The following is a 21,383-nucleotide window of genomic DNA, read 5'->3' on the forward strand; positions in this document are numbered from 1 at the left end:
AGGTGTTCTTGGTAGCTACCATGTTACTGAGGTAACAAGTAGGCTTCAGATGAAAAAATCACAATCAATGCTTGCTTGCAACACACACACACACACACACACACACACACACCCCCCAGAACTAGGGCACCTGCACCTGCCATGTTTAACCCTCAATATGCATCCTGTCCCTCCCTCTCTGAGAAAACAAAAAGGATTTCGAGAGCCATTTCTTGAAGGTCACTATTGAATCATTGATATATACAGAAGGAGCATCATTTTTAAAGCCTTCACAGAAGAGTACACTAGACATTTTATTTGTTCAGGCTCAAACAATTGTAGCTGATGTCAAGTAATAAAACAAAACCTAAAATATCAAGAGTGGCTGCAAATAGGCACATCTAACAGCAGCAAATATTTTAGCTAGAAGCTGACACATATCTACCATCACAGAAGATCAATCATCATAGCAGTCTCAAAGCTGTCTCGGGTAAGTGGAAAATTAGAGCTGACTGCACAAAGAGAAAAATTCTGAACCAGTAATTTGAACTGGGCGATGGGGTGAGGATCGATTCTTTTCTGGTGCAGGTTCAACAGAAATTTTCAAATAATGCTTCATAACTCTGTTCTGCTTTGGTTTATTCAAGATTCCATCAGACTTCATTGCATCTTTAAGACTAACAGCCAGATCCTATGCACACTTATAAGCCCAATTATACTCAGAGGCACTTACTTTCAACCACACACCTGCAGAATCAAACCACACATCAGGCTTGTAAACACTCCTCTCTACTGGTCACCTGTGACAAGGAAGAGTTGCAACCACTTAATCAGGCAGAGAAGCAAAACATGGGGGGAAAAGAATCACGCTTTTTTGACCTTTAGGTGAGAATTACTTACTCAGAAATCTCTGGGCAAATGAGATAGTAACTCTTGTGGGCTTATCTGTATGAATGATCTAACAGATTAATCGTGGCAATCATGGAAGCATTACCCAGCCCCATTACCTTTTTCAGTAGGCTCAGCCCTGCTCTTCTCTAATATCTATCCTCCTCTCCTCACTGCACCACAGCAACCCTTGAGAGATTCCACAAATTCAACTCTCCTCAGTCAAGTCACACAACATGGAGACTCTGGCAGGAGAGAGTGGCACCTAACAGGAGTAGGCTCCCAGTCTAAACTAACCACCAACTTGCAGAGCAAGGATACTTGCCTGGAGCAGCCTGGCCAAGCTCTAATGGTGATCTGCAAAGAAAGGGTAATCATCTGGGAGTCTATATACAGCATTCATAATTATTTAATTTCCAAATGCCATGTTTAAAAAGGACCACCAAAAAACACATACAAGAAACCCTTTACACCAGATTTTCCCTGTCGGTCCAATCTGCTCAATAATGTGCACAATTTGTCTGAGGTGGCACTCCTCCAGGCTTCCATTAGACAGTTAGCGCAACTTTTCTACCAGCAACATATCAAAGATAAATGATATTCAAATATATTCAAATGATGCTTTCCCCCCACCAAATGTTCCAGGTGCATAGCTAGGGGAGAGGGGGCCCATGTTCACCCCTCTCTCCAGTGGCCCCTCCAAGTGAGAGAAATAATGAAGAATATAGGGAGGGGTATAATTAGGAAAATCCACTCCTAACTTGGCACGTCAGCTTGCCTTGGAGGACACCTACCTGGGTAGACCTATCCTCTGAGGTGGGTTGACATGGTGTCTGGAGCAAAGGGCTGGTCTACCCACCAATCCCAATTGGTAGACCAGATCTCCCTGGGGATAAGTGCCATTTTGAAACCTGTTTTCCCAGAAATAGCATTCAAATCACCCAAATCAATTCAGGTTGAATTGGGGGCAATTTTCCTCTACCCTGAATCAGGCCCTCTCTTTTGAGGGTGATTCAATCTGGGGTCAAATCTGTGAATCACCCGCATTTGACCCATGTCGACTCAACATGCGGCGGCCAGGCTTGTCTCTGGGTCATCTAGGTGAGACCATATTACTCCTGTATTGAAGGAGTTACACACTGGCTGCCAATATGTTTCTGGGCAGAATACAAGGTGTTAGTCATAACCTATAAAGCCCTAAACAGCTTGTGCCCTGGGTATTTAAGAGAACGTCTTCTTCGTTATGAACCCCACCACCCATTGAGATCATCAGAAGAGGTCCGTCTGCATTTGCCACCGGCTCATCTGGTGGCTACTCAGGGACGAGCCTTCGTTGCTGCCCCAAGGCTTTGGAATGTGCTCTCTAGTGAAATAAGAGCCTCCCCATCTCGGACAATTTTTAAAAAGTCTTTAAAGACACACCTGTTCACCCAGGCTTTTAACTGATACTGTTTTAATTGTTTTTAATGTTGTTTTAGAATATTGTTTTAAAATTTTTAAATTGTCATTTTTAAAATTTCTTGTTTTTGTTTTTAACTAATGTTTTAATGTTGCTTTTATTTTGTTGTAAACCGCCCAGAGATGTACGTTTTGGGCAGTATAAAAATATCTAAAATAATAATAATAACAACAGCGAATAGATGCACACACCCGTAATTGCAGCCCATATTTGTAGGTTTGTCCCTAACTGCAGTTGCTACTGCAGAACAAGCACCATAGCTTCATTGTGACCACAATTATAAATAAATCCCACAGTAAAATCAGTTCAGTCATACACTGGGCCCACACAAATACATCACCACAGCATCTAAAGACCCGGATACTCTACTAACTCTCAAAATCTCACATAAAACTACATCAAAAAGAATAATAATTGTGCTTAAGAATTTGTTGATGAGCTGACATCTTGAGTAACAAAGTGCTTGTGTAATGAACAAAGGTTGCCCTAGCACAAGATCACACTAAAAAGAAGGGAATTTGAGGAACTGCGCTCCAGCACTACAGTGCTCTTGTGCAAAGGTTCCGTGCCACAAGTTGTGCAACTGTTACACAAGCTCAAGGATGTTTGCAGTTGCGTAACAGTAGTCTATAGTGCAAGCTCTAGACTTAGCACAAGTAGCTAATGCAACAGTTTTGCACTTGCTCAGTGCCCTTCTACAAAGGCTTTGTTAGGCTGCCAGTCATTGTTCACAGCATGGTCTCTCAGTTTTTGCAGTTCTTACAGAAACAGTAGACACACCACTAAAAAAGGAACTAGAATTCAGTCCTGTTTTAATGAAGATCTTTGCAACACACCGTGAGGATTCCGTTCCGGGAAAACCTCGCGGTTGGCAAATCTGAGGTTGGCAAGCAATTGAAATACATTGGAAACAGGAGGTTAAGGGAATTGTGGTCACTAATAGACTGAAAAATAAAGAAAAAAGTCCAAAAAACACCCGGAATCCCTTTAAATCAGCAATAGGAAGAGGAGCGAGGGGGAACCTCCAGAAATCATCACCATACCCCAAAAAATCATGAACCCCACCCCCAAATAAAATAAAAAATCTTGCTAAACCATGGATACTCGGGTCACGGTTGGTGGGACCTGTCGCAATTTCCCCACCACAGATACTCAAAACTGCAATTGGGGAAACTGCGCTTGGCGAGGGATGACTGTATAACACTATGGCCAGCGTGGTGTGGTGGTTAGAGTGCTGGACTAGGACCAGGGAGACCCGATTCAAATCCCCATTCAGCCATGATACTTGCTGGGTGACTCTGGGCCAGTCACTTCTCTCTCAGCCTAACCAACTTCACAGGGTTGTTGTGAAAGAGAAACTCAAGTATGTAGTACACCGCTCTGGGCTCCTTGGAGGAAGAGCGGGATATAACTGGAAGAAGAAGAAGAAGAAGAAGAAGAAGAAGAAGAAGAAGAAGAAACAACAGAGGGTTTAATACTGGCTTCACAAGAACAGGCACTAAGAACAAATGCAATAAGAGCAAAAGTCGAAAAATCCACAACAAACAGCAAGTGCCGCCTTTGTAAAGAAGCAGATGAAACAGTGGACCACCTAATCAGTTGTTGTAAAAAGAGTGCACAGACTGACTACAAACAAAGGCATGGCAAAGTAGCAGGGATGATACACTGGAACATCTGCAAAAAATACAAGCTACCTGTAGCCAAACATTGGTGGGACCATCAAATTGAAGAAGTTGAAGAAAATGAAGATGTAAAAATATTATGGGACTTCCGACTACAAAGAGACAAACATCTGCCACACAATACACCAGATATCACTGTAGTTGAGAAGAAAGAAAAACAAGTGAAAATAATCGACATAGCAATACCAGGGGATAGCAGAATAGAAGAAAAAGAAATAGAAAAAATCACAAAAATACAAAGATCTACAAATTGAAATTGAAAGGCTGTGGCAGAAAAAGACCAAAATAATCCCAGTGGTCATTGGCACCCTGGATGCAGTTCCAAAAGACCTTGAAGAGCACCTCAACACCATAGGGGCCACAGAAATCACCATCAGCCAATTACAAAAAGCAGCTTTACTGGGAACAGCCTATATTCTGCGACGATATCTATAACAGCAGCAACAACATTGACAATAAAATTCTGGCATCCCAGGTCCTTGGGAAGGACTCGATGTCTGGATAAAACAAACCAGTCATTATTTTACACAGACAGATGTTAATAATAATAATAATAATAATAATAATAATAATAATAATAATAATGTATTGTGTGTCGTGATCAAGCCTCTGCCCTGTGTTTCCCCTTTTAGGGATTTCCTTCAGCTGGACAATTTTTAAAAAGTGGTGGTCACTGTTCCCTCCAAGGTGTGCACATGTGCATGCACTAACACATTTTCTGATGTCCACTCAGCTAATTTTAGATCCTGCTCAGGTTGAATCAGGAACCCTCCACTCTGAATGCCCATGCGCACACACACCCTTGATACTGCCACCTGGAAGAAAACTCATTCCACACACAGATGAAAAAAATTTGGGAGAACACTGGTGGTGGTTGTTAAATCTTTTTTAGTAAAACACAAACACCCAAGTACCTACAATACAGGAAAAAACACAGATATTTTGAAATGAAGATCTTAGAGGTTTCCCCACATACCACAGCTTTTTGCTTCCACTTCTACAGCATAATTAAGGCTGACCTTGAATCACAGCATTGTAAAGAACAGAATTTACCATTCAGGAGGATAACTGGAACATCCTGGGATACACAAGGCTGCCTTGACTTCATTCCTTCCATAAGTGGCTCTTTAAACAGAAATATTTTTGTCCCACAAAGCCTACTGTCACTCAGGATTCACTGTTGTCCTATGAAAGCTCAAGCTCCAAACTAAAAGAGGGATCTTTATGTAAACAGAAAGCCCTGGACATTTTGCAGGTCACTTATCATGGGCAGAGTGCCTGTTTTTCTGCCATCCCAAGAAGTGGCATTTCACTGTTTTTATTTTGACATGTTTTTATTGCTCTCTCCCTCCAAGGATGGTTTACAACCATTTCATCCTCACAACAACTCTGTAAGGTAGGTTAGGCGGAGAGCACGTGATTGGCCCTGTATCATCCAGCGAGTTTAATGGATGACTCGGGAATTGAATGAAGGTCCCCACCTCTCCCAACATCCTAGTCAGTTATACACAGCACCTGCATTGAAGGCATAGTCTGTTTTACAACTGAGGCAGTTTGGAAGTTAATTCAAAATGTTTTTGTATGGTTTGGCTCAATCCTGACACCTGTTTTGAATGCAAAGGAGCAGCCTGAGAATATGGAAGGCAATGATGGCAAGAGTGCCTTTCTCCAGTCTTCATATAACCCCTGCTAGTCCCCATACATCCAGCATTAGGTGAAAGAGCTCCTAGGACAGAAGGCAACCTATTCAGCAGAGTTTGAGTCCTCATAGCTCTCATTTAAGAAATGAAACACTCATTTCTCTTCCAATACAAATCTTCCTTTAGTTATATGAGGCAGCACTTCACGGATCAAGCTGTACCTTTTTTGTGCCCATGGGCAACATAACTGTCTATGGCACAGCACAAAATTGAAGCACAGTACTCAGAAGGGAGGGTTAATAAAGCTTAGGCAGAAAGCTCTCCAAGCCACAGACTTTTCTACTACCCTGGGAGGAAGAGGGGGGAGGGAGATGGTCGGTTGATCACCTATCTACAATTGTTATGCGACTGGGTATCAAGGTGTGGGTTTAAAAAGCTAAAAACCCAAAATATACAGGAATAAGAAAACCCACTTCTAGGAAGCTTGAAATAAGATTCTAACTGCAACTTTACCCACTGCGACAGCAGAGATCCCCATATTGACCTATTATGGTTGTTGAGACCTAAGCTGGCCGTTCAGACAAATTACTGGCACAGAGCTCCTTTTCTTTGGAGAGGGTGAAGAGCAGAACAGAGAGCAGGAAAATGTCTGTCCCTAAAAGGTAATCTAAACAAAGAGTAAAATGTTCTGGAAAGGGGGCTGTAATATCGCTTCTCTTGCAACCAGCTGTGCCAGTGGGGACTGTCCAGGAAGATAAAGGACCAGGCACGAGATCATGCCCTGCAGGCACAGCAGCTGCTGCCCAACATCACCTGAGCCAGCAATGCGCTTGGTGAACTGTCCACATATTATTATCGTTTCTCTTACATTTTACTGCTTGCCAAATGGCATTAGCCACCTTGCCCTACACCTTTCCCTTTCTACAACATTTCGCTACGAGGTTAAATTAATTCCACCTACTTGTTTGCACTCAGACAATGCATACCAAGCACTCACATCCAATTTGCGAGGCAGAGGGGGAGTGTGAGTGTGACAGGAAGATCACACTCTTTGTGCCTCAGATGGATTCTCTCTCTTCCGCTCCAGGTAAAAGCTTTCAGCAGTGTCTGCAACCGCAATGGGAGCTGTCCCACAATTTCAGCAGAGCAGAGAAGGGTGAGTGGGTGGGGGAAATAAGCAAGATACATACAGTAACATGGACACTAGTTATACTGTATACATTACTTATAAGTGAAATATGACATCCAGCCAGAGCAAGTGATGCATGAAAGCATCCACAATTACAGAATCATTTCCACACTACTCCGCAGCTCAAAATGTCCCTTCTTGATGAGTGTTGCTCCTTGCTGTCTCTCAAGGTTTTTGTTTTCCCCCCCACCCCACCCCATTGCTGTTAAATGAGGTTTTTGTCATTGTAACTGTTTTCATTTTTTTTATTTCTATTGCATTGATTTTGATTTTTGTAAGCTGGCTGGGGAGCCCTTCTGGGGGCTGAAAGGTAGGACAGAAATCTTTAACAAGCAAACATACTTGAAAATATATTTACATGATAAAGCATAACCAGTGTCATGCGTGGCAGGGTTGCCCATAGGAGAGGGAAGCCGCAGTAGGAGATTTCTGCACACAGAGCAGCACCCATGAGGGGGAAAGGGAAGATACAGGGAGGAACTATCTGCTCCCTTAGAAGGCAGGTTCCATTGATATCAAAATATTTTTAGAACTGAGGTATGTATCACATAGACCAGAACACACACACAAGGGTTCACACTTCAAAAAGGCGGAAAGGGCAGAGGCGGAGAGAACCATATTTTTCCTGGTGACAAAATCTGGAGGTCTGAATACAGGGAAAATGTGATTACACAGCAGCAGAAACTCTGTCTTGAAGAAAGCAATGTGGAATCTTCACAGCTGTACAACTAAGCAATTATTGCGCTATGCAAAATGCCTGGAAGCAGCCCAAGAGATTGTATTGTATCTTACTAGGGCCCAAGCTGGCATTTAAATCCAGGTTGCCCATGTTAAAATATGCTACTCGTTGGATTTTTAAAGATATTTTATTTTAAACACTTATTAACTGATTTTCTATTAAAAATACCCATCAATACACAGCAATAAAAATATTTAACACAGACATTTTAAAATGTATAAGCAATTCTTTAAAAACCAAGGAAAAGCAGCATGGCTATAACACATCCAGATATCCACCATTAAGATGATGATCCTGAGTAAACATGGTGTCTGTCAACAAACGCGTCAAATTAACCAAGGGCAGCTTCTCTGAGGAGGACATCACATTCATTTGCTCAAGATTGCAACATTCAATGTCTCAAAAAGAAAGGATACAGAAGAAGGCCCTCTCCTACAAGCATCATAGTTTAGGGAGGCTCATATGGAAAGAAAATACTCCCAAAGGTCTTTTGGCAGTATCCATTGGCTATCCATAATTGTCTGTTACACTATAGCAAGTTTCCATTTCAGTTACTCTATTTCTGTATGGAATTTCCTTGCTTCCTTGGTGTCCTCACACCAGCCCAGCAACATACAGCACAGAGAAATAATCATTTACAATATAGTTTCCATAGCTATTACACATGTTTACTAACAGTTACTGGTAGTACTTTTTACTATACAATACTCCTTGTGTGCATGTATGACAAAAAGCCATTTAGCATACTGTACTTAGCAGTATGTTCCAATACACTGGACCACACAGGTGGCTGTTCTTGGAAGTCAATTCTTCCTGCAAGCTATCCTCCCAGGGCATGATGTACAATAAGCACTTAAAAATGTGTTCCAAGGCAACTGGAACCAAGATGAAATAGCAATATTAAAAGAGATGAGTTTCGTTTATGGAGTAGCCAAGTATGCCATTATTCTAGAACAATGGGGGATGGCAAGAAGGAATGAACATCCTATAGTGTGATTCATTCCTTTCTAGTAGCAGTGGAAAATTTTCGACCAGCCAGCAAAATGGCTCCATCTGCCAAAGGAGACGTCAGTTTAACAGCTAAAAGAGTTCTGCTAGATTAGTTGTGTTTTTGTAATGCTTCTATAACACCAAGATTTCAAACTACTTCACAGGCATTATCATCATTTAATAACAGCACCTGAGAAGAAAGGCAGGCTGCCACATCCAACCAACAGGCAATGAGAATAAGACTGTGATTCTATGCACAGGTTTACATAGGAATAAATGCCACTGAACAGAGTGGGACTTACTTCAGAGTAAGCATATACAGATAAACACACAGAGTAACTTGGAAACGTATGGTCATTATTTTCAAAGGGCGAGGATAACCTTTGCAGGGAAGGGGTAGGTTGGTGACTTGCTGGATCTCTCTCCTCCTTCCCCTGAGCTTGCATGCACAAACTGCAAGGCTAGACTGGATGGCATGCTGCTTGTTCACGGTAGGGCTGGGAGAACTGGTTTGAGGTCGAGCCGGGTCACCATTGAACCTGGCCAGCTTGAGGGCTCACCCTCAAGCCAGACCAGGCCCAGTTTGGCTCAACCACAAGCCGAAACCCCCAAGCCAGCTCCAAGCCAGCTCGGGGGTTCTAGGTTAAAAAACAAGAATTTTTTTAAAACTCTCCCTCCCCCTGCCGGCCTGCCCCCGGTCTTTTGGGGGCCATTAAGGCCCATTTTTGTGCCTTTTCAGCCCTCTCCTGGCTCAAAATGGCCACCGCGAGCTGGAAGAGGGCCCAAAAGGCCTGAAAACGCCCCTTAATGGCCCAAAGAAGACCAGTGGGAGGCCAAGAGCGGGGGGGGGGACCTTCTGAGGCATGCCACGGCAGCATACACACACACACACACACGGAGGCTGGGTGAGTTTAAAATTTTTTTAAAAAAAACTTATAACCTCCAAACCGGCTCAAACTCGAGTTTGGGAGCACAAAATTGAACATGCCCGGTCCAGTTAGAGTCTGGTCTGGACTCGAACTGAAATGGGCAAACCCGAACTGAATTTGTGCACACCCCTAGTTCAGGGGTGGCATTTAGCTGAGCATCTTCAAAAGTCACAGACACAATTCAGTGGAATCTTCTCCTTTGCATGACTCGCCTGCACTGATCCTCTTTGATTCAACATTTTATGACAGGCTTTGAAGTTTTACATAGGAAAATAATGGGTTTGAGATAATTTCTCTCCAGCAGGGCTGTCTCTAGCTTCTGCAGGGCCCAGGGTACAAATAGTCTGTGGGGGGCCCCATTTTGTATCATTATTGTTCAGACCCTGCCAGAACCAGAAGTGCTTCTGTTGCTGTGTTGCAGCACGCGGCCGTTTAAAGCGCAGTGCCCTGGGAGACAACCTCTCTTCATCCTCCTCTTTTGGACAGCCCTGCCTCCCAGGGCTCCCACATTTGGTATTCTATCTACAGCCACATAATTATGATCCCTCACTCCAGCCCATTTGACTCAGGTGGGTCTACAGTAAATGAATGAATAAATAGACGACGCTAATCATAATAATCCCCACTATCACCACACACAAACACGAACACACAGAAGTATCATCTCTCATCTCTGCCAGAAATGTCTCGGAGTCCAGAGCCTAGTCTCCAAAAAACATTTGCTCAAGTGCCTTAACAGGATTCCATTTCTACAATGGAGTTTTTCCATTGGTATATAAAACTCTGGGGGACTATCCGAGGGCCTTACAAAATCTTCTTGGGAACTGTACAGGTCCTCTTAATTTCAAAGAGGATTGTGTAAAGGAATTTCCCAATGGAAATTTGTTTCCCTGTGCACTCATCTCTCCATGATGTGGCCTTGTTCTCCCATTTTCAATCTGCCTACCCCACCCCACCCCAGTCGTAAGACAACAGGAATAAAAGCACTCAAGCCCTTGGCAGTATTCTGCATTTACTAACCCAGGTCAGGGTAAAGGGAATCTCCCACCTCCCTGACTGTTACTTAGGAGGTTCACTTGCACAAAGTCAGAAAAATCCCCTGGCTTCAGGACAGCCATGATCAAATGCCCTGGACAAAAGCCAGGCAACTGTTACTGTTAACAGGAGCTTAAATTCTGTCTCCACCCCCACGAATCAGGCATAAGCGGAAACAAAACTTGGTGAATCATGCTGATGTATGACAAAAAGCAGGAGCAAATAGACATTATAACAGAATTCTCATTCTCATTTTATTGCTGTCCACTTTCAGTAAACAAGGGCAATATTTTCAACCTGTACCGGTTGAAAAAACCGGTTGAAAAAAATCTAAGGATGACAAACAGAGGATTCTTCTGTCCAGAAACAGCATGAACCTCAAATTCCCTGGAGTTGACTATATGGAGTTGTATAATTTGGAGGTTCTATTTAAGGGATTCAGTCGTTTGAGGAGTTCTGAAGGATTTTTTTTTTAAAGTCACACCAGCCCCAGCACAATCTGCCAGTCCTAGGTGCTTCTCTACACAGGTGCAAGGCACACACATTACAGAAATTATCAGGAACACAGCTGTATACTGTATGTGTTGTGGTAGTTCCCATAATATGCAGGTTATACTCACCTCTGCATGTTACAGAGGGTCTGAAATCGGTGCTGGGTCATGATGCCACGCACATGGTATACGTGATCAAAAAAATATCATGATGGCTGTTGAATGCTTAAAAGGAACACCACAGATAATTGAGATGTACAGGCATGTGCCTGCCACTTCACACAACATGTGGAGAGGTGCTAAGAGTCCACCTAATTCCTGAAACCACTTAACTGAGCATCATCTTAAACTCTTTCTACCCCAGGACAAATATACTCAGAGTTAAAGATAAAAATTCTTGATTGACTACCAGTCTGAACACAAATCCTGTGCCAAAGGCGGCTAAATCCAGCAATCCGTGGAAAGACTGACTTGGCAATTTTGCATGCATTCTCTTTGCTTTCCAAAATTTATTCTGTTTCTTTTCATCCAGGTGAGAAAAGTAGTGCACAGAACTAAAGCCCCATGGCCTGAACCCCTGCTCAGTGGCAGAATGTGTGCTTCACATGCAGAAAGTCCCAGGTTAGTTCCAGTTAAATAAAATCTTAGGCAGCAGCGTCTGAGTGGCATCTTCTGCCTGATATCTGGGAGAGCCAGTGTCATTTGGAACAAACAGACTACTGCACTGATTGCTCTACTTTTTGACCCTCCTCAGAGGAGAAGAAACAATACATTCCTAGGACCCTGCAAGTCCTGTTGACTTCCACTCCCACATATTGGCCAGTGGGCCATATAGATCCTTCTGCCTACAGCACAACAGCATGCGGTTGCTGCTAAGCTGATGCTGCACATCTAACAAACTAGAGAGGGATCTATGCAAACAGCAGTATCCTCATTCACTTCACTACTTGAGACTGCTCCATGTACACCACGCGGCTTGCACTGATCCTGCCTCCTGCCCCATCCTGTCAAGAGCAGCCCCAAGGTCATTTGCACAGCTATGCCATGGTGGGCCAAGGAGCTACCGAGGGTTAGTACTGGCACAGCAGCACTGACAGCCATTGTGCTAGGGTAGCACTAGTGCAAGGAAACCCACTGTTCTCTCATTCAGAATTAGGCACCTTATGAGGAATCCTGCAAGCCACAAAATACACCAAGGAATTTTTCACACAGGGCTTTTAGTTCGCATCTCCTCTGGAAATGATTTAAAAAATGAAAACTGAGAAGGTCAGGATGCCAGGATTGTTCTGATCTATGCTCTCTGTACATGGAATTCTCCATCTCCACTTCATGACCTGTAGTTGCAAAGTTGCTCATAGTGACAAATGTATGAGCTGTCCATCATGGCATGTCAGATGTGTCCGCCTCCAGTCTTTCATGTTCTCTGTAAGCCCAAAACATGTTCCTAGTATTCAGTTTTAATCTGAGTTTCACAAAGACAAGGAAGGGCTGCCAGTTGTAATTCCACACAAATAACAGTGGCTACTTTTTACCATATGGTAAGGAGGACTTCATATACCAGCCTGTGAAATATTTTGGACACAGCTACCCATGCCCTTGACTTCCACAGTCTCAAAAGGAAGTAGCTTTGTCAAGTGTTCTATATTTTAAAAGGCTGTCCTTATTCCACAATACTATTACTTCATACAAGTAACTGGTGACTCGGAGACCAAATCCAGCTCATGTGTTACTTACTATCTGGCCTATCAGTTGCTAAGCAAATTAAAAACATAACTGAGATTCCCCCTTGTTACCAACCACCACAAGACACAGAGGACTTACAGGTCAGATACGACAGCCCTCATGTATCACAAAGTTTTGATTTGGCAATCTTTAGAAGAAGACACTGTCATTTCTTATTCTGTTGCTATTCCATTATTGTATGAAACCCTCTTTTCAGACACTGAGATGTACCCAACAACACAGTGGAATTGCCAACGAATAATTTTAAATGTTTGTAAAACACCTTGGGATTTTTTTAAATGAAAGGCGATATATAAATTTAACAATAAAATAAAGAAATAAAAGGAAGGAATTTTATCATTTGAAGTATTTGCATGTTCCCAAGACTCCTAAAAGCTGAGTGACTATAGACAAAGAGCAGATACATGTTGTTAAAGTACAGGTGAGTGATGGGCTAGTTGGAGATGAGCAGCTTATGACAGATACCTCAGGTATATGATATTTATGTAATCTAAATCAATTCCAGATGTGCTCAGGCAAAAACAAACAGTAGCATGAACTTAATCTACCCAACAGGGTTGTTAAGATCGGCCATAAGACTGGCCCTAAGACGTTAAGAGCAAGAAAGGAATATCAATGAACGGAATACAACCACTCTGGTTAACTCATGATGAGAATCAGGTTCTTCCTCTTCTCTACCCACCCCATATATCACAGCCAACATCATCAGATTTCAAAACAAAGCTGCTTTCATGTGGTGAACCTAATATAATGCACCAGATAGCTCAATGGTTGCTGTCTGAATGAAATCAAAGTGACTTTTAAGATCTTGAATGAGCTTGCATAGAAAAATGTTTTACAGCCAAAAACAGCTTGTTGTCCAAGCATACAACAAGCTCAGTTATTGTACTGAGCATTCTGTCCAGTGTAGCCATTCTCCCTCTCTGCCCCCTCTTGTCCCTGGTGTAAGGAGGACACTTTGTGCAATACTGAACCTTGTGGAGAATGGTATGAAGAAAGATCTGGGATCCTATTGACTTGCCCCTGGCCACCCAGATAGTTTATGGTTGAGGAGAGATTTGAACTTCAGTCTCCCCAGCACTTTGGATCTACCTGAAACAACTAAAATAGCCTGTTCATTGTTATCTATGCCCTTGCCACATCCTGTCTGAATTACTGTAACGCATGCACATGTGGCTGCGTTTGAAAACCATTCAAACACTACAGCCGGCCCAAAATACAGTGACCAGATTGCGAACAGAGAGTTGAAACAACTCCACTTCCTGAGTGCAATTTAAAAGTGCTGGTTTTAATTTTTGAAGTCCTAAATGGCTTAGGATCTGGGCAGCTTAAGGGCCAGCTTCTCCCACACAAATCTGTCTGTCTCAACAGCCCCTTCTCCAGGTCTCCCCACCACCACTGGAGGTAAGGCATGACTGGATACAGGGCCTTCTTTGTAGTGGTGCCTTGGCTCTAGAATTCCCTCCCAGGAAAGTTTGCCTGGAACCAAGTTCATTATTCTTTCTGCACTAGGTGAAATCCTTTTTATCCCACACACCTCTTACACCTCTTAGATAACCTCTTAGATATGGGGTTATGCTGTTGCTGACATTAACATTCTTGATTTTCTTTAAAAGATATTATTAGTTGTAGATGTAATTTTAAAGGGTTGTAAGCTGCTTTGGGGGGCCTTCAGGAAGAAGAGATAAGAGAGAAATACAAGAAAATCAAACCGATACATTTCAAATGGCAAACTTGCTCTGTACAATATTCAGAATTGGCTACATTTTCATTTCAACTCTTTGATAAAGAACAGAGGTTAACTTAGTTTATATTTGGACTGAATTCAATTGGCGTAAAAATAGACATTAACCAACCTGGTTCGTAAGTTTTATTTTCAGTTTTGAAATAATAGTACATATTAGTTATTTTTCTTAAGATAAGTTATACACAAGGATATTACTTCTCTTCCACCAAGTCTATCCGTTCTGCATTTAACTGGTTAGACTATGTAGAAATTGAACTGTTGTAATTTTCCATGCAACTCATTCTCAGAAGCAGAGACCTAAGAACTTCCTCTTCCTTCAGGAGGGGGAGGGGTGGCAGAAAGGAGGAGGGGTGACAGCAAGCGATTATTTAGCAATTTGGCGTGAGTTATTGCTGCAGTCAGTAGTACTGTGGGTTTTCTACTTATGACACTTGCCAACTCTGTGTAACTTTCCCCATACTATATCAGCTGCAACATTGTGGGCCAAGAGAGAGAAAGGAAGGATTCTAAAGCAATACAATATTACTGTAGACATTTTACAGCTGTCATTCACAAATAAAAGTGTATCGGACCAAAAAAGGCTGTAATAAAAACAAAAGCCTATTTTCTTGGAAGTAAATTCCATTGATATCAATGAGCCTTACTTCCATGTTGCAATACTAGTTAGGGCATGATTCAGACAAAACTAAGCACTTTTAAGCCCCGTTTATTTCAGTGGGAATAAATAGGTGCTTAACTCTCCTGTTGAAATCAAAGGGACATCAAAGTGCTTAGCATGGGCAGGACTGCGTCATTAGGATTTATAGAGTGCTTTTCATAGATGCTCAGAGCACTTCACATAAGTTATCTCAGTACTCCTTACAACATTCCTGTAAAGTAGGCTAGTATTTTTATTTCCATTTTCCAGGTAGGAAACAGTGGTTCACACAATGGTTTACCCAAGGTCATTCAGTGAGGTTATAGCTAAGATTTGAACCAGGGACTTTCTGCCTTAACAGATTATTCATTTAAGCACTATCCTAAGGAGATAAATTTACTTAGGAATGAGGATTGTACAAGAAGATTGTTTCCTGCTATAACTAACTGAGTTACCTCCCTTCAACATCAGAACTGAAGCTTTACATTATTCATGAACCCAAAGGCAGAAAAACTGACTGGGACTAGGAAAATCTGGAAGATTTGCATGTTGACAGGCCACATGTGGAATCTACCACAAATGTCACTCAGACAGATCTCTTAAGCAGCTTCCTCTGCTTAGACCTGGCCATGGGGCCAAAGGGAAGGGGGAAAATAAACAGGGCATTCTCCTCCTCCTCCTCCTCTTCTCTTTTGATCCACCCTCCAGATGGATCAAACAATTGTGATTGTTTTTGTTTTGCTGCTAAATGAAGTTTCAGTAGAATTGGAAGTAATATGTTCTAAAACTCTGGAGCATTTCATATCTTTGGGGCAATATTGCAGCCTCCTTAACCCAAGATAAACCCATTTCACAACCCAAAAGCACAAATGGGTTCCATGACAATAGCCCAAACACATATATACTCACCTTGTTAATGTTTGCTGTAATTATTATAGACCCAACCATGATGGCTGGAAAAAGTTGGAAAACATGTATAGATCTACAAGTTATTTGGTATATTTGACAGCTGTGTGCAAACAAAATTATCCCTCCCTGTGACACTTCCTATTCACTCTCTTCTCTCCATTCCACTTATTTAGAGATCAAGAGTATGAACTGGGAAATCCCCAGTTCATTCCTCACTTCAGCCTCACCAGGAAGCTTAAAGCAATCTCAATGCCATCCACAATATGGAGATAGTACTGGCCTACCTCATAAGGCTGTTGGTAAGTACTAAGAAAATGTGAAGCACTTTGAACTCTCAAAATGCTATATAAATGCCAAGGACTGTATTTTTTATTTTTTATTCTGAAGATGTTTGTTGTGACTTTTTATCAAATGTGTGATGCATTCATGTAGCAACCAATTAAAGGTTCATGCAGCTTTAAAACAAGACTTGGCAAAAGAATTTAGATCAAACACCTGAAATGGTCTCTCTAAAATACATCAAAACTACATACCACTCTTTTAAATGCAGCATGAATAGCACTGAATTGCAGAAAAACGAGCTTCTGCTCCTTACAGTAAGCCAGACAACCACCCCACAAAGTGTAACATACAGTATCTGCCTTAGGCATGCCGGCTATGTCAACAGATTATCTCGCATGGAACTGTCTAGACTGTTATTAATATGCAACTGATTCAACAGCAAGGAAGCAAACAGGGAGAACAGTTAAGTGGGGAATTATTTGCCTCTCCAACTGAATCAGCTGCTCAAAGGGGAAACACAAAGACAACCAGATGCGACTCATCACCACTGAGTCTAAGCAACAAACAAGCAAGGAAAAAAGGGGGAGCTGTTGCTTGTCCTTTAAAGAATAAAGTGGACTTGAACCAGCTGCGTGCTAAAAATGTGTGCACCATGTATTTGGGTAGAGAACCTTCCATGAAAGAAAGCTAGACCAAAGACAATATGCTAGGGAGATCTTTGAACATCCAACTACCATATAAGTAGCTAAAAAGTCCATAGCAATAAGATGCAAAGGCCTTGCCTTTATACATACACACACACACACACACACACACACACCCCTGAAAGACATACTGTAGCCTTACACTAGTAAAATTATTTAGATCACTGAAAGATAACATCTAGCAACTCATCATCTCATTCACCCTATGACTGTCATGGAGGCATGCAAGTTGTGTTAGCAGCCACATGGCTTCTGCATCCATACCTGTCTAGTTAACGAGGCAGGCCAAGATTCTCCCCACCCCCACCCCACTTGAAAACAGGAGTTTTCAAAATGCTGAAGCATCTTGCTAGATTTGCAGTCAAACCCAGTTGCACAACCTTTGATATTATCTTGCCCTAGTGAGGAATCTTTGTAAGAGCTTTACCCTCCAGTTCCATTTTACCATCCTAGTTGACAGTTTTATTTCTAACCATGTTCTCCACCCCATCTTTGTTTCTAACCATGTTCCCCTCCCCATCTTTGTATTTAGGCTAATCACAGATTTCGCACATATCCTTTATTTCTCTCAAGACTCCTATATCTCCTGACAGTACCGTCTATCAGTTTAGTTTAACCTCATTACCCAATTTCCATCTCTGGAAATATTTCTTAACCCCTCTAGTGTCTGTACTCTCTGCTGGGTGTACAGAAACAAGCTTGATGTGTCATTGTTCTAAGCCAATTCAAGATTTTTAGAAGAAAAACAAAACAAAACAGAAACTCAAAGATGACTATAATTAGTTTTATTCCTTTATACTCCTGGTTTCTGGAACCAAATCTCTCCAGTAAAACAGCTGGCTTGCATGGACACACCAGTTACCTTGAAAATCAGAAAAATCTATTCCATTTCCACCAGCTGTTAGTTGTCAACATTGGTTGAAAGCGATCACCCCTCGTGCAAAAAGAAAGGGAGAAGAAAGAGGCTTTTGCTTTTTCTAAAATTAAGGGGGAAAGACCACTATAACAAGGAAAGAGCTCAAAGAAACTTCCAACAGACCTCAGATGCTCTCCGGTTGAGGATTATTATAGTATCTAGTATTTAATGCAAGCAGCTTTGAACTGGACTGCTTTGTTAAAGATGACATTTATGAAAACGTGCCTTAAAAAAATAAAAGGGGAGGGGAATCAAGATTACAGAAAATGAGGGGGGGGGAAGCAGAAAAGCAGCTCCAATTCATCAATGTCTGCATTTAAGAGATTTACAGGAGTAATGTAAATGGTTCACCTGCTGCCAGTTCTCTTCCAAGGATGGCAAAGCTGAGAAGTACCCGGTGTCGTGGACAAGCTGCAGTTCCTGGAATATACTATAACTAGCCAAAACATCCATGTTGGTGTTGCTGCTGAGCAAAAAAAAAAAAAAGACACCCCAAAACAATAAACCCCAACCCTTTTCTTTTAGGTCTGTGTTTGCAGTTTTGTGGGGATGGGGTTTTAGTTCTGTTCATTAAAAAAAATATAAAATAAAATAAAAACCCTTAAAGGCAATCAATCCAGAGGTCCTTTTTCTGTTGTTTTGCTTTGTTTGATTTTGTTTTGTAGTCACACTTTGAGAGGGGGGAAAAATCAAGACAGGAACAAGAGTGGAGGAAGAAGGAAAAAAGCCCCATCAACAACCCAGTGAGAAGGGATAAATGCAGCCAAACGTGTATAGGGCAAGCAGTCAGCCAGGCAACCCAAGAGGGGGTACTTCTCCACTTGTAGTAAAAAGCAATTGCCTTCCAGGGCTCTGTTGCTGACTCCAGCTCTTGGACCAGGGAGGGGGGATGCAAACTCACTGACACGAGACTGCCATCTATTTCTGCATTGCTGCTCGCTGCTGAATGCAATCTTTGCTCTTTATTTTTGGGAGGTTGCATTTTCTCTCATGCGCGCGCTGGTGTGTGTGAGAGTGAGAGAGAGCGCGCGCACGACCGCTCTTCTCTACCCTCCCTCACTCCTCACCCCCTCCCCTTCTTCAGAGCCTCTAGCCCCCTCCCTCTTCCTCCTCTTCTCCTCCTCCCTTCTCCGTCCTTTCTCCGCGCAGTGGTGGGATCTTTAGAGGAAACTGTCCATTAAGGCAGCCCGTGACCATGTAAGGTAAACAGGGGGTGGGAAGAGCAGTCCGCTCATGAAGTCACTGACGCCCAATCCTATCCCACAGCGAGAGGTTGGAGGCGGGACTCGGCACGGAAGAGCCACGATGATTGGACGAGGGCTCGACCTGACTGCCACCTAATAAGGCAGTGTAAAGCGAGCTATTTTTAGAGAACTATATAAAGGGGTAGTGCCGGTCGTCGCTGCGTGGTGAGGCTAGAGAGAGAGTGATGGAGAGGTGCTGGCTGTGATAGCGCGGTGGTGGGGGTGTGCGGTTTGCAGAGCGGTCCTCCGGCTCCGATGCATGCAAATTTCAAAGAACAGAAGAGATAAAAGGGTGCTTTTGCATTGCAGCGGGCAAAGTTTTGCACGGCCAAGCGAAAAACGGCGGGCAGCAAGCCCCCAAAACCGGGATAGATTAAAGCCGGGAACCCGGTGTCCACAATGATATCTGCGTGTGGGCAATGACAGAGTAATATGGGCGGGGTGGTGGTGGTTTGTTCCTTTCTCCTCCTCAAATTAAACTAGCTGATCTCAAAGTCTTTTTGTCCTAATTTTCCCTTTTCAAAACCACACGCTTAAAAAGTAATAGCAATAAGAGGAAGTTGGGACTCCAGAGAGAAAAGACTTAACCATGAGGGTTCGGTATAGTGTGGTGAAGGCTAAACCTGCCGACATCCCAGCTAGTCTGTCCCTATTGGTTGTAGGTTTACTACAAAAGGCATGAATCGATGATCTAGGAGGGGTGGCGTACGTTTGCGAGCTGCCGGGTGAAGGCTGCCGTGCCATCGTAGTTCCACTCAGGAGCCGAGCAAGCCCTGTTGAACGCTGCAGGACTTGCTCGTGTGAGCAAACGTGCCCACTGCCCAGGATCTGCCGCGCACCGCCACTGTCGGTTCCTGGCAACGGGTGTGTTGACCTTGAAGCGCCTGTCAAGTAGCGCTGGGGTTTGAACACTCTGCCTCCTGCTGCCAAGTTCGGTAGGCGAGGTCTGCTCTATGGAGGGACGCGCGCCGTCGTCGTCGTCTTTGCTCTCAGTCCCAGCTCGGGTCAGTGAAAGAGGAAAGTTCGAAATGAAGGGCTGTCGTTTTTGGAAGGAGCTGTGGTGTGGTGTGGCTTTAACCTCGGATCAGGAGAAGCACGTTAGTTAGACTGAGTTGAGTAGTAATGCGGGGGAAGGGAAGGCGATGGAGGAAAGCAGAAGGTAAAACCTGTGATGCACAGCCCAAGGCGAGAAGAGACCTCTAAGATAGGAGTAAGCGCCAGTGCCAGAAAATCCTTCTGCGTTTGCATTTTTGGCAACATCCTAGGCTATTGGTGCAAAGCACTGGAATAAACATGTTAACAGACCGGGATGAGGAGCATTTACTTAAATAGTTAGCATGAGCCACATGGGTGCAGGGTAAGAAGCAAAACGGAGTTTGGAATGGAAACAGAGATTTGAGTTTCCTGGCTGACATCTCGACTAAACTACTCAACTGATGTCCTGTTGAAATTAAATAGTCCTTTAGAGTAACTCCCAAGTAATACTATTGAGTAACTTAGTTTGGATGTCAGCTGATGTGTCCACTAAAATTGCTTGACCAAGACATGCATGTACGCACGTGTGCGCGCACACACACCATATATGGGTTTTTGGCTAAAAGGACCTGGCAGTAGGATAGTTAAAGCACCTAGTTCTTCTCCAGAGATGTGTAGAACTCCCCTCTGTCCCTTTTCTTCTTTTTGGAATGCCTGCTTGCTAAAGGTGCTACAGTCCAAGATAAAAATTAACATCATTCTGTGCTCTCCATAACAACCCTAGAGGTTTTTCACAGCCGGATTTTAGTTCACATCTCCTCCAGAATTATTATTATTATTATTATTATTACATTTATATCCCGCTCTTCCTCCAAGGAGCCCAGAGCGGTGTACTACATACTTGAGTTTCTCCTCACAACAACCCTGTAAAGTCAGTTAGGCTGAGAGAGAAGTGACTAGCCCAGAGTCACCCAGCAAGTCTCATGGCTGAATGGGGATTTGAACTCGGGTCTCCCCGGTCCTAGTCCAGCACTCTAACCACTATACCACGCTGGCTCAGAATAGAGGTGTGCATTCACATAATGACTAAATTTTTTACCCCTGCGAGCTATTGGGCAGCACTTCACACACAATTTGAGTTTTTCATCACATTTTAGAGTGTAGCCTGATTTCTATCCAGGGTTAAAAAATCACTTTTTGCATTG

At 42.9% G+C, this 21,383-nt stretch overlaps 1 protein-coding gene across 1 annotated transcript in view; it reads right to left on the minus strand.

The window, feature by feature from the left end:
* The window catches only part of KLF7 (KLF transcription factor 7), a 95,884-nt gene extending 76,903 nt beyond the window's left edge, over positions 1–18,981 (minus strand). Inside the window, exon 1 of the mRNA XM_053285364.1 lies at positions 18,311–18,981. Within this exon, the coding sequence (XP_053141339.1) occupies positions 18,311–18,412 (102 nt within the window). The 5' untranslated portion in view covers positions 18,413–18,981. The remainder of the gene's footprint in view (positions 1–18,310) is intronic.
* Positions 18,982–21,383: the final 2,402 nt, after the last annotated feature.

The sequence above is a fragment of the Hemicordylus capensis genome, chromosome 1 (assembly GCF_027244095.1).
Source record: "Hemicordylus capensis ecotype Gifberg chromosome 1, rHemCap1.1.pri, whole genome shotgun sequence".
Lineage (NCBI taxonomy): Eukaryota > Metazoa > Chordata > Lepidosauria > Squamata > Cordylidae > Hemicordylus > Hemicordylus capensis.